Raw genomic sequence first — 14832 nt, 5'->3', positions numbered from 1 at the left:
GAACGATGAGAAGACCGACGGCGAAACTTCCGACAATAACGATCGTAGTCCCTCTCGCAATCAAACCTTGATCTGCGAGAAGGAGATCTTGCTCGTTTATTACGCTCACGGCGTCTAAATCTAGTGGGAGAGCGAGCTCTATCCCCGGAGCGACGATCAGAATCAGACGATGAACGTACCGGATGTTTTGAACCGGACGACGTCTGGACCGGACGCCGAACCGGACCGATGCCCGACCCGGACCGGACCGGTACCGACCGAACGGGTGCGGGCCGTTCGCGACTACCGCGGCGCGCGCTCGGTTCCGAACATGTAGTCTGAACCGGCCGAACCGGAGAACGACCAGAGACCGGTGAATGACCGGAGACCGGTACCAGTGAATCAGCGTTCCTCCCCGGTGAACGGAGTTGGGAAGCCGATCGTACCTGAACGACCGGCGACCGCAGGATTAGAAACGTCGGTTGGCACATCGGCCGAAACCGACGAATCCCTGCTAACTCAACGACGATCTCTTAGTTTAAGAGCCTTATCGGCCCGAAGCCAAAGGTCCTCGGACCACACGACGCAAATATTGCAAGGATTGCTCCTTGCACATATTTGACCGGATTTGCGCCTGCACGACGCACATGAATCGTGGTTGTCCCAGGCGCCAAACAAATGCCCGCATCCCTCCCCGCCACGATGCTGACCCTTAGGAGGGGGTGGCATAATTATCCTGTTACAAATCAAAACAATTCAATTCAATCAAATTATATTTGTAAATAAAATTCTTACGGAAAAAAAGAAATCAGGGATAACCCCCAAACCGAACGGACCCACCGTTATGAGAGTGAAAACTCCCTAATATCCTAATTCCCAGATTTTTACGGCGAAAAAATCCAACGCGTTCTACTGCGAGAACGCCAAGAAAAAAGATGGCGGATTTCGCCGGTGCCTAAATGCAATACCGCAGGGCAGGGTCGTATAGAAAAACCATTGGCGATAAATCCAAATTTAGAAAATATTGGCAAAAACCATAGGAAAGGGTACAGTACTCGACGGAAATATGCGCCTTTAGAAAACGTTCCGGGGCGACGTTCACCCCATAATTGCGTATTGGGCCCTTGGGGAAATGAAATATTTACCAAAGATCGAGGTAATTGATCAAAGCGTCTTCAAAATTTTCCTAAAAAAACTTCAAAAGTGTGTAAAAAGTGCCGATTTGGGCGAACAACAATGGCTGCCAGTCGGCCATCTTGATTCTGAAAAGGCCAGTTTTTGGGCTGAAGATGTCTCTAGGGTTACATGTGTAACCCAAATATCAAGACGAAGTGTCATAAAAACTTCCCAAAATAACTGGATTCTGTCTATGGACAGACGAACAAACTGATGGACGAAAATTGAACGCAAAAAACTAAATTTAGGGTCATTCACTCTCTCAAAGATGTCATTGAAAATAATGTGAGCCCTAGGAAAGATCATTGGGGAACCCCAATTAATACAGCAGTCACAGCGGACATGGCCTCCCTACTGTACTTGTTGTCTTGTTCCTTTCAGAAAATCTGATATCCGATCTAAAATATTCCTTGAATACCCATCCTCCTCGGCAGGGATTCGAACCTGATGGCATCGGGATTGCCACGGTACGAAACCCTGCCACACCAGACCGAGTGTGCAGCTACATGCGCAGCTTAGATGTCACTATCAGCCAATCAGACATCCCATTTTATTTTAGCCCGGGTTTTCCCATTTATAGTTCTTCCGTAACATTTACTTCCGCAAATACTACTATCGCTACTGTAAAAAAAAACTACAATTTTAATCGGCTATTTTTAGTAACAAGTTGATTCACTAAATTTCTAATAGACAAAAAATCTCAATAAAGGACCAATGGTCCAGTGGCTCGCCAAACTGGTGTGGGGAAGTAAAAAATCTGTCACGTAGGCTACCGATATGCAAAAAATTCATTTTATTGAAAATTAAACAAGAAAAAAATATATGAAAAGGACTCAATTTTGGTCAGTGTGAACTTTCAATGATAACTGACCTTACGAGAATGAAATCTTCGAAAAATTGATTTTGGGCCTTTTGTCTGAACAAATTTTCAAAATTTTAATACATCCCTTGAATGATGTAAAACAACTAAAACTATGAGTGACCCATTAAGAAACGGTACAAACTTGATGAGAGCCTGGGTTTCATCGGGGGTTTTTTCATTATCATATACAAACCAATCAGGACAGATGATCCCAAGTTCTTCAAATTTGAGGCCAGTGCTGGTTACTGACGAAATAAAATGGTTTTTAATGATTTCACGCTAGGATAGCTTTAAGTAGCTTACGTCTTCACTCAAGACAAATCGTTGTTACGTGCGACCTACACCGTGGCGCGTTTGCTCAATAACTGATACATACACTATTAATCAGGCTCCAAATCGGATCGCTTATGCGAAAATAAATAAAATGACTTCAATTAATGATTCATTCAACCTTGACCTTACCCCCACAGGACCTAAAATCTAAACAGTTACCCACGGTCCCTAGGTCATAAGAATTTCAGTAAGTTATCTTACACCGTTTATGAGTTAGGGCCCGGAGATGAAATTCACAAAATGGCTTCCTGCACCCTTGACCTTTGATGTACAGGACCCAAAATCTATTCGGTTACTAACCTCATATAGTACAACACAACTCTTGAATTTGAAAAAAATCTGTTGAAGGGTTTAGCTGCTAGGGCACGGAAACCACTGCGGAGAGACAGACCGACAGATGGACGGATGATGAAGTGAATACAGTATGCCCCCCACAACGCGATGTGGGGGCATAAAAATGCCATGACGATCACTATTAGAGGCTACTACAGTACTAACAGTAGACCTGTACCTGCTGCCGCTTTATGGAGTAAATCAGTTACAAAAAATCAATCCATTCTATCAACAATCGCTACGCGCTCAAGTTGAAAATACATAACAGGTGCAAAACCACATACATTTCAGCAAAATATAAGCAAAGACAAAGACTTATCTTCACAGAATTACAACAAAGATGGGTGCCTGGATGCCTAGACGGACAGGCTGACTCCAGTATACCCCCTCCACTTCTCAATTACTTCAATGCTTTGAAAGTGAAGTGAAAATTTACCTTGTGTCTGCAGGGTAACTTCCTGACAAATTCTCCTAATTGATAACCACGTAGACAAATACAGCATTGTTTGCCAGGCAGTAAAAGTGTAGAGGCCTCGCGTACACGTTCCATTGGAAAACGCTGAATGATATGCTCTGGCAAGCTTGAAACAGGACCACCAGTATCAGAACTGAAAATATCAAAGTCCTTGTACTGTTAATAAATCTCAAAGCGATACAGACATGTGAAAGATCAAGATAATTTATTGAAGCATCTTCAAAATTTCGCTTGAAACTATCAATAGAGGACCATGGGTCCAGTAGGATCAACTGGGTACATTCTAGTTTTGAGCACAAAAATCAATTTGTTCTTTGATTTGCAATAATAAGTTAAGAGCTGATAAAAATGAAATCATGGTGCAATGTGTAGTTTTTGCATGTTCAACTTTGATTATATACATGGTAATGGGTTCTCCCTATGACTCACACTAGCACATGGGCCCAAGCATGCAAACAGCCAACTTGCACATCATCTAGGACACTTTAAGACAATTTGAATTCCAATATTTTGAGATGTTTCCAAGGAGTGTATGCATCACTTTCATGGCGAGAGAAATCTGACAATGATTGAGTTAAAAATGAAAAATCCTTGAATAGAGGATTTTCATCTTCGACTAAATCATTGTGGGAAGTCTATCGTCATCCATCTTACACGGATAGTGTGTATCTTCTCATCTCATCACTTTCATATCTGTCGACTCCTCATAAATCGGTACTGTTTATCTTAGTTAACCATTTAATTTGGTGGCATCTGAATGTATTATAACTAGGCCTAAAACCTAAAAATTTTCTAATTGCCAATTTCTCAAAATTCAAGGAGTTTTCAAGGACCTTTGGGCATTTAGCCCAATTCAAGGTTATTCAGGATATTGTTGGTTTAGAAGGGGTTTTCGAGGAATGAAGGAGTCGTAGACCCTGTAGGAAAAATGTTCACCCCAAATATGCTTAAGTTGTGATATTGTTTCTCATTTTGCTTCTCATTAACAATCACCTATTGTAGGTGTTTGCATTTTGCAAACAAATTGTTGGACAGTGTTCCTACAGATCAGTCATTCCAGAATTCAAGGACCATTTAATTCGGTGGTATCTGAATGTATTATAATTAGGCCTAAAACCTAAAAATTTTCTAATAGCCAATTTCACAAAATTCAAGGAGTTTTCAAGGACCTTTGGGCATTTAGCTCAAATTCAAGATTATTCAGGATATTGTTGGTTTAGAAGGGGTTTTCGAGGAATCAAGGAGAGACTCTGTAGGAAAAATGTTCACCCCAAATATGCTAAAGTGAAATTGCTTCTCTTTTTGCATCTCATTTACAAACACCTATTCGCAAGTACTCCCAGACAAAAGGTTCCATATTCAAGAAAAAAGTTCCGCCTTCATGAAAATCAAACTCCCCTAAGACATGGCTGGCTACGGTCCTGGATCTTTATGCATAACACTTAGAGGCTTACCTCTTGAAAACAACATACAGGGTGTCTCCAAAAATGTGTTTTGATTATTCATCATCTATAAGTTTAATTAACCTTCTTAGGGATGTTTGCTCCAGGTTAGAATGTTGAAATGCAATCATAAGACAAGGATGGCTGAGCAATGCTGTTTTTAATAGCCACGAAAATGGAGTTGAGCCAAAAGCAAGGAATAAGAATTGTTCCAACTACATTATTGTTAAATGACCAGCTGCCATATGAGACATGACAATAAGATCAACTGAGACATCTTTCTCCATAGTAAAATTGTTGGTCCTCTGTACTAATAAAGCTGCTCCGGACCTTTTTCAATATGGTATTCACTTTTACCAATGTACAGTTAAGCTTGGTCTGATTTCCCTCACAGAATTTTCACACATCAAATTCAGTATTTCTCAAAATCAGTTGTTTTCCACACACTTAAGTCCTCGGTTTGTGCTGGTGGCCGGCGTTTTGATAACCATGGTTTTCACAATTCCCCACAGAAAAATATAACAAAGAATGTGACCAGGCGAGTTTGAATTCAAGGTCTAAAATGGCAGCTGGTCATTTAACATAAATGTACACAACAGAACAATCATTATATATTTTTTGTTTCGTTCAAGTGCATCTTCATAGCCATTCGAAAACATGGTAGTGCACAGCCATGCATGGCTTTTTAATGCATTTCAATATTCCAAGCATGGCTTATTATTGCTTTTCAATATTCAGATTCAGATTCAATTTTTATTGTTCACAAATTTTACTATTTGCATTGAACAAAAATATACATTGATAATACATGAATACAACTAGGGGTCAAAGGACACCATGCCCACTTGGAAAGTCGTTTCCAATTCCCAACAATCTAACAATTTCAATATTCAACGCCCCCAGGAGACCATATTCAAAAACCAATGACCTTGAAACTCACCAGAGTCATAGAATATGTCAGCAGCTACGATTTTGTAATTGATTGTGATAACAAAATATGTCTTGTTACCAATTTAATATGGAAATACTAAGTTATTCTACTACTCCACACCCCCTGGTGACCACATGCAAAACCCAACCGACCTTGAAACTCACCACAATCATAGAACGTGTCATGAACTACAACTTAGCAATTGATCATGGTAACAAAATATGCCAAGGTACGAATCTAATAAGGAAATACTAAGTTATTCTACTATTCAATGCCCTCTGGTGACCATATAGAATAATTAATGTCCTTAAAACTCACCACAATCATAGACGATGTCATGAGCTTCAACTTTGCAATTGATTGTGGTAACAAAATATGCATAGGTACAAATATAATATAGAAATAAGTTATTGTATTATTCAACGCCCCCTGGTGGCAATATAAAAAACCAATGACCTTGAAACTCACCAAAATCATAGAACACGTGATAAGCTACAACTTTCCAATTGATTGTGGTAACACAATATGCTTAGTTATCAATGTAATGTGGATAAACTTTTTCCCACCTACGAATGAGTACTGATGACACCAAGATGGCCGCCAATTGCGCCATAATTGGCTGATCAAAAATACTTGTCTCAGGCATAAAACATCCCTCTCCAAAGAATACCCATCACAAATTGCAATGAGAAATGGCAAACCAGTAGGAAGCTACAGGACCCAGAATTCAGGCAAAAGTTGACATTATTGGGCACAAAAAGGTCACAGGACGGCCATCATGAGTCCGATATATGTGAAAGATCAAGGTACAACGTCTTAAAAACTTCCCTCAAAAAACTAAAAATGTGTAAAAAGTGCTGATTTTGGATAACAACAATGGCTGCCAGTCGGCCATCTTGATTCTGATAGGGCCAGTTTTTGGGCTGAAGATGTGTCTGGGGTAGATACATGTGTAATCCAAATATCAAGACATTACATTGACGCGTCTCAAAACTTCCCAAAATAATTGGATTACGTCTACAGACGGACGGACGATGGACAAAAAGTGAACGCAATAGCCATCTGGGACTAAAGTCCCAAGTGGGTTGAAATACAAAATGACAGTATATCAGTGTGGGGAGTTCACATCTCTATTATACATGTTAACAATTTAATTTGAGCATATTCGAATAAATCTAGAAAGATTCATCAGAATTCTTTGACTTTTTGTACAGAAAAGGGAGTTCATATTTTCCAAATTTGGAGTTTGCCAAAATCTTCAAGGGATAAGTTTTTCACGTTGTATCTGGAAAAAACTACATTTTAGTATAGTGTGACACTCGTCCCACAAAATGCTGAGATTACAATTTGTACAAAGTCGTTCTTCCCGAGGTATTCTGTGTCGCCTACCTGATCCTACGGGTAAATCATGGTTGCTACATCTAAATCTACAGAGGGAAATGCGGTACGATGTGGGTAACGAGAGGATGTAATTTTCAGGCTCAAGCGTATTGAAAGTCGGTTTAATATGACGATAAGTCAACGCTTTAGAAGATGCTGTACAGTGTGCGTGTCATTTCGGGATAAATTGATCAGTAAGTCGTAGCTTTACAGATTCATAAATATACTGGATGTTAGGAAAATTTTGCTCTGACCAGAAATTAGCGATTCCACACTCCTGGAGTATATTTTGGATAGAGGATAACCATTTGAAATTGATATTTTGTGACGTGCTTAAATCGTAATGGATAGAATATATTTTACTAAAGAGTGTTTCTCTGTTTTTTGATACGAGGTTTGCCCAGAATTTTACCATCCTACTTTTAATGTCAATTTCAAGAGGAATTCGACCGACTTCTCCGTACACCATAAAATTGGGTGTCGACTTATTCAGTCTAAGGACGTACTTACAGAATAATAGATAAACATTTTCAATGATATTAAGATTTTCGTAGCCCCATATTTCACAAGCGTTAAGCAAAAATGGCTTAGGTAACCATACTATCAAATAAGTGGAGACTGACATCGATACTTAAACGTAACTGTTGACACTTTCTAAGTATTGCATACATAGATTTAATAGCGCTATCGCGCAATGCCTTTCGGCATTTAGTAAAAGAACCTCTATAGTTAAACACATTACCAAGGTACTTAAAAGTCATCTACGATTTCTATATCATCTTTACCAAGGTGAAAATTTAAGTTCGTCTTGCGTGGTTTTCTTTTCTGGAAGATAGTAATTTTGGTTTTGTCACGATTAATAGCTAGATTCCATATTTTATAGTACTCAATTTAGGAATCTAGAGCAAGTTGCAGACTTTCTGCAGATTCTGATACAATTACATTGTCATCTGTGTAAAGTAGGATAAAAAGTTTTAGCCAAATGGCGTCTGCCCTCGAGAACAACTTGGCTGCAGCCTTGCTACAGAGATACAACTCTTAAGTCGTTGATAAGGACAGAAAATAAAAGAGGAGACAAATTATCTCCTTGTCTTAGGCTGATGAAACTGTCAAAGACTGAGTTCCGTTTACTAGGCGACATGATTTAACATTTACATAAATATTTTTGATTATATTTAGCATATTACCCTGGATTCCAGTATTTAAAAGTTTATTCCAGAGTGCTTTAGGCCATATTTTATCAAATCCCTTTTCGTAATCTATAAAAGCACAGTATATCTTCTTCTTTCTTGCCAGGGAAATATTAATGATGGTTTTCAGGGTATAAATGTGATCATTAACCCTGTATGTTTTACGAAAGCCTGCTTGATTTAAATTAAGAAGTTTGTTAGTTTCCATGAACTCTGATAGTCTTGAATCTATTACACTAGTAAATAATTTTCCCAAACTACGAAGCAGGGTTATTCCTCGGTAGTTATTGGGCGACTCCCTGTTGCCTTTATTCTTATAGATTGGTATAATCGTACCGAGTACCCAGTTTTCTGGTATAATTCCTGTTTCTTATATCTTGGTAAAAAGAGTGGTAAGGATTACAGAGAGGCTAGGTTCGGAATCTTTTAAGAATTCGTTGGTGACATCATCTAAGCCCGAGGCTTTATTATCCTTAAGTTTTTGAATTGCCTTGAGTACTTCAGGTTGGATTATTGGTCTTTCGAGAGCGTCGTTATTTAAAGTTTCCATATCAAATAGATTTTCCATGGGACCCATGTCATCATCATAGAAATCAGGTTTTTCATAGAGTTTACGAAAATGGTCAAGTAAATCATCCATACTGGCAGAGCAAGGGTTTTTTCTTTCTTATTCAAAATTTTCCAATATTATCTCGGATTAGTTTTTCTAAGTGATTTTAGCCATTTATTTAGCAGGTCATTTTCAATTTGGCTCTCTTGTTTTTCTGACTTTTTATAAGCTCTAAAAGACTGATTAACGTTTTCCCTATTTGCCATCTATTTACATCCGCTATATTGTCTTTTTGCTCGATGGTAATCTTGCCTACATTTCTTACTCTTTTCACTCAATTTCTGTTTACCATAAAAACCGGCGTATAAGTCTACGCAGCGTATAAGTCGAGGTCAATTTATAGACCTACATTTCATGATTTTAACATATATCCGGCTTATAAGTCGAGTCCCATCTCTTAGAAGAATAATTACTTGTATCATTAAATTGAATAGATTTTGATAACATGTGCGCCTTCACGCACCCCGCCGCGCGTCAGCCTGATTGCTGCTGTGTGTTAATCAATAGACTGTTACACACACACTCAGGTATAATACACTACCATACAGTGGTACAGTAGTTTTGAGTCACACGCTATATATAGCCTAATGTATTAAGCGCTTCTATGAGCACGCATATATGAATACATCGTACATGAAGCTTTGTCAAAATGAAAGAAGTTTTTTTGATCAAATAACTTTATCATGATAAATTATTCAAACTGTCATAGCAGTGAGAAGATGAACACTGTCTTTTTTGTCTGGTAGAATCAATATTTCTTGTGACCTGAAAATACTTAGCAGAAAACTGTACTCGGCATATAAGTCGAGGTCAATAATTTAGTGGTAAAATCAAGGATTAAAAACTCGACTTATATGCTGCTTTTTACGGTATTTCTAGCCACTTACGAGTTTCGTATAACCGGCCTTACAGTCACCATAGTTTGTTTTGCCGTCTCTTTGAGATGGTCAGCGATGAGGTTGTTTGCTTGATCAGGGTCAATTTCACCTGCTATCAGGGCTTCTTTTATACCATTTAGGTCAACCATGTTGAACACATTTGACAATCAAACATTTTGTTTTGATCCCATTTAATTTTTTCCCCTTTTCAGTCCCGGCAGGGGGAGCTGTCATCATTTTCTGGTTATAACTAGGCTTGGTAAAGTTTATTTTACCTTGGGTTGGACAGTGCACGTCAGAAACTACGTTACCGAATTTGATAACGCAAAAATTTAGTAGTAATGGGAACAAGTCGGTGAAGCAATTATATAGTCCACCACATGTTTTTCGTATCTTTTCAAGCAGGTGAAATTCCCTAATAATCTATCTTGGCCCACTCTCCCGTTTACAATAAACATTGACTCCATTTACAAAGCTCAATGAACCTACGTCCATAGTTATTTATACTCTGGTCACTATTGGTTCTGGTCAACAATCCAGAATTTTGCAGTTGGATGACTGGTTTATTTATCTCATTTACGATCTCGTCAGCTATTCAATCGTCCATTATCAAGTCGTCATCAAAAATTAAATAGTCTTCCAAATTTTTAGTTTACGCGTTAAAATCTCTGCAAACACAAATATATGAATTTTTACGGTTTATGGATGACAACATTTCATCTAAACCATCAAACATATTTACGTCACCATAACGACTTGACTCAGGACTAAAATAAACTCCACATATAATTAAATCTTTACAGCTCTGAAATGTCAACCCATTGACATACATTCTTTAAAGATTTAACATTTTTGAAATAGCTTGAAAAACTTTTCTTTATAAAAATTCTTTCCTGTTGTTTGTAAATGCGGTATAGCCTAACTGGTTTGCAAAATTTTTGACCCAAACATCATCTGCTGCGTCTAGTTTTGTTTCTGTGAGAACAATCATGTCATTAGCACATATCATATTTATTAGTTCAGGAAAAGCGCTTTTCGAATGCATCATTACCAGAGAAGATGCAACGCGGCTCAGATGTTACTGGAAAGTAAAATGTTCTTGATAAGGACATCATTGGGAACGCCCTCCTACAGGGCTTTCCAAGTGAATGGCTTTCCCTGTGAAATCATCAAGAAACAAGGTCAAGCATCGATAAGTAGAATGGGGAGAAATGTAATGAAATTTTGCACCTTCTTCTCCCTAGTACTTCTAACAGAAAGAAACAGAAGAAATGATGGATGGAACTCTCCACATTAATTCCAACCCATATCTCCCTCCTTATGACAAATTAGCTGTGTATTTTCAGTGGTTACAATTTGTACCACCAAGAGCTAACAGAAAGTTTCTCTCAGGACCATTCCATGATAAGGATCAACACAGTTGATCATAAAAATTACAATTTTTAGAATGAAAATTCGTAGTCCCGAGTAAAACATACTGGCCAGTAACCTTAGCTTGCTGTTAAAACCGCCCAAAATTCAACTTGGCCTACTACCACCAGCTGGTGGCCCCACCAGAAGCACGCTCATATAATTCTTGGGTAAAAATAACCCAACGATCGGGGAGGCGGGAGGGACCAAAACGTATGTTTTGCAGGTAAGTATACTCGGGAATATGACAATATTTGAAACAAAAATTTGTATTTCCGAGTAGTACTTACCTTTTCCTATGGTTTTTGCCAATATTTTCTAAATTTGGATTGATCGCCAATGATTTTTCTATACGACCCATTTCGGCGGTATTGCATTTAGCCATCGGCGAAATCTGCCATCTTTTTACGCCATAGCAGACCCAAGAATGCAGTACCATCAGACCCATGGATGGAGCCTAGAAGCCGTGACCAGTAACGAGCTGTTCTCGGGGTTGTGGACACTCCCGCTACAGCTTCTTTGGCTACTCGAGCCATGGAGGGAAAGACCTTGCTGATTCGAAGATCGAAGACCATGCCGAGATAAGTGAACTGTTGAGCCGGCGTCAACTGAGATTTTTCCCTGTTTACGTGGAACCCTAGCTGATGAACTAAGTCCAAGACTGACGTCATTGCCTCCCGACATTCTTGAGCCGAGTTTGTGACTATTTACCAGTTGTCAAAGTAAACAAACAGTTTAACACCCCTGGACTGAAGTACCTACTGAATGGACTTGACCAACTTGGTGAAAACCCATGGCGCCGTTCTGAGGCCAAATGGAAAAAACCGGAACTGGAACTGGCTGCCTCTCCACTTTATCCTGAGAAATCGCCGAGATTTTGGGTGAATTGGAACCTGAAAATAAGCATCTTTCAGGTCCAATGAAGCTGCCCATTGACGTGGATGGAGCCCTTGAATCAAGTCCCTGGGTTTGGTCATTCGGAACATTGGAATGTTCAGGTGCCGATTGAGGGATGACAGATCTATCACTGTCCGTAGACCCCCTGTGGCCTTTGGTACCATGAATATTTGAGAAAACCAGCCAGGAGAGGGTTCATTGCAAACTGGTTCTATCTCTCCCTTCCCGGCCAATTCCTTGAGAGCCAGAGAGATTAAAGCCTCCCGACCTGGTTTTGGTCGCATGTCGGGAGGTGACCTCGTCAGGCGTGGTCGCCTTAAAGGGCAAATGCCATCAAAATTGTACTTTCCGCGATTTCTTAACCAGAAGAACACCCACATTTCAATGCGTTTTGCCTTTGGTAGGTGACCTAACACTAGCGCCACAAACGGTGGTGGCTAACATTAAAATCATCTGAATAGAAGTATTGTATGGTGCAACCAAAAACTGCTTGCGGCAGGAATGACACCGGAAGGAATGGCCGCCTCTGGGACCGGATCCTCATTGAAATCAGACCCTACCCTAGCATCCAGGAATTCAGGTTCAGAATTTTTGAATAAATGAGTGGGCTTGCGAACTTCTTACTAGAAAATCAGGAATAGGCTTACCTGTAGTAACTCCGATAGCTTGCAACGACGATAACAAGTTTAAGATTTTTCCTTCGAATGCACGGAAATCCTACTGTGTCAGGAATTTTCCCGTATCTCGATGAACATGACGACTTCGGTGATGGTCCTTCGAATGGGATTGTGATCGTTTTCGCTAACCGCCGTCGACGAACACTGAGGCAACTGACGGCAAAACTTTCTACAATATCGATCGTAATCCCTCTCGCGATCTATCCTCGATCTGCAGGAGATCTTGCGCGTTTATTGCGATAACGGCGTCTGGTGGGAGAGTGACCTCTACTGGGCGGCTTGTGCCGGAATTTCGACTACCACGGCACGCACTTGGTTCAGAACCTCTAGTCTGAACCGGCCAAACTGGCTGAACCAGTCATCGACCAGCGACCAGTGATTGACCAGTGACCGGTACCAGAGAACAAGCAATCCTTCCCGGTGAGTTGGGAAGCCGACCGTGCAAGTACAGCCGGCAACCGCTCCGCTAAATTATATTAAATAGGATTAGAGACGTCGGTGGGCACCTCGACTGAAACCGACGAATCTCTACTATTATTAACGCGACAACGACCTTTTAGTTTTCAAGGCAAATCAGCCCGAGTCCTGGGACCAACCCTCGCAAATCTTGCAAGGACTAACCCTGGAGCAAATTTGCCCCAATTTACGCCTACAGGACGCACGCAATACATGGTCGTCCCAGGCTCCGAATAAATGACCAAATCCCTCCCTACCAGGATGCTGACCTTGAGGATGGGGCGGCATTATTCATTCAATTAATCAATCAAGAATAATAAATTCAATTCAATCAAATTAACTTATTCCGATAAAAGAAACAAGGGATAGCCCCCAAACGGAACGGACTCACCGTTCAGAGAGTGAAAACTCCCTCAACATCCTAGATCCCGTCATTTTTTTCAGTGGCTAAATGCAATACCCCAGGGCCTGGTCGTATAGAAAAATCATTGGCGATCAATCCAAATTTAGAAAATATTGGCAAAAACCATAGGAAAGGGTACAGTACTCGACAGAAATACAAATTTTCATACTAAAAATTGTAATATTCCCTTCATATACATTCCCTGCAAAACATACTAGCCAGAGAGTCCCAAAGACTTAGAGGAGGAGTGGCCAAGTTGAAAACAAACACACCAAAAGACGGACACAGACCCCCTAAAAATAATATGCTCACCTTCTGAGCTAGAAGACAGTGACCCGAACGAATAAGATCTGGTCCCTGCCGAGACCCTCAAATAATAATAATAATAATAATAATAATAAAGGATCTTATATAGCGCTAAATCCAGCTAAGCTGCTCAAAGCGCTTTACAAATTATAAAATGCCTCCTTAAGGGTAGACGCGGATCCAAAAATCGGGAAAATCAGGATATTTGTCAGTTTTGAGATACACTCATTTCCGGGTTCTTTGGGATGTTTATTTTAACCTTGCTGAACGATTTTTTGCACAAACATTGCAAAATACTATAAAAACGATGTTTTAGTAAACATGTCATTCCATTGTTTTGAGAAAATTGCTTTGTTTTGGGTCAATTAGACCATTTTTCGAAGCGTAATATGTGTTAGAAATAATCCTTTTTACCGGACATGTTGGGTACCATTGAAAAGCTGAGAATCGCCTCGTTCTGACGCAATTATCCATATAAGGATATCTTCGGAGGCTTCCGGGAAAATACGAATAATAAATTATGTGTCGGGATGCCGAGGATATCCATATATGGAGGACGCTCATTAGCATGCAGCTTCGGCAATCTCTGTACCCAATTATGCATGCGCAGTTGATCGAATTTCTCCGTCGCTACGGTAACCCGATTGAACACGCTGGAAAGCGGAAGTAAACTTTTACAAACAAACCCGGAAGAATTCTTTGAAAACCGGTTTTATTTTGATCAAATGGACAATTACTCGTCAGTTTATTGTGAATGAACAATGAAGCCTTCTACCGCGAATAAATTCAAAGGGAAGAGGCGCCGTAAAAACGAAACACGGGGTAGGAAAAAGAAAGATTTGTCGTCTTCATGAGTAAGCACCACCGTCACTGATAAAAGTACGTCTTCTGTGACTGACAATTCTGTAATATGTGATGATTCCGAAGAAATTCAGCAACATTTTGTGATAGTTGAGGAAGTAGGAGATGAACTTTTACAGGCAAAACCAAAAAAGACTACTAAAAAAAATTCTGGATGCTCAGTTGAGATAAAAGTGGTATGTTCAGATTGTGGGGCTGTTTTGAATCATGTCTGGAGTAGTGAAACTTTAGGT

At 39.8% G+C, this 14832-nt stretch overlaps 1 protein-coding gene across 1 annotated transcript in view; it reads right to left on the bottom strand.

Moving 5' to 3' along the window:
* The window catches only part of LOC141912054 (E3 ubiquitin-protein ligase Zswim2-like), a 115344-nt gene that overhangs the window by 26087 nt on the left and 74425 nt on the right, over positions 1–14832 (bottom strand). Inside the window, exon 7 of the mRNA XM_074803230.1 lies at positions 3120–3291. Coding sequence (XP_074659331.1) covers positions 3120–3291 — 172 coding nt within the window. The remainder of the gene's footprint in view (positions 1–3119; positions 3292–14832) is intronic.

The sequence above is a fragment of the Tubulanus polymorphus genome, chromosome 10, assembly GCF_964204645.1.
Source record: "Tubulanus polymorphus chromosome 10, tnTubPoly1.2, whole genome shotgun sequence".
NCBI lineage: Eukaryota > Metazoa > Nemertea > Palaeonemertea > Tubulaniformes > Tubulanidae > Tubulanus > Tubulanus polymorphus.
Note: the sequence above shows the minus strand (reverse complement) of the source record. Positions and strands in the feature narration are given on the sequence as shown.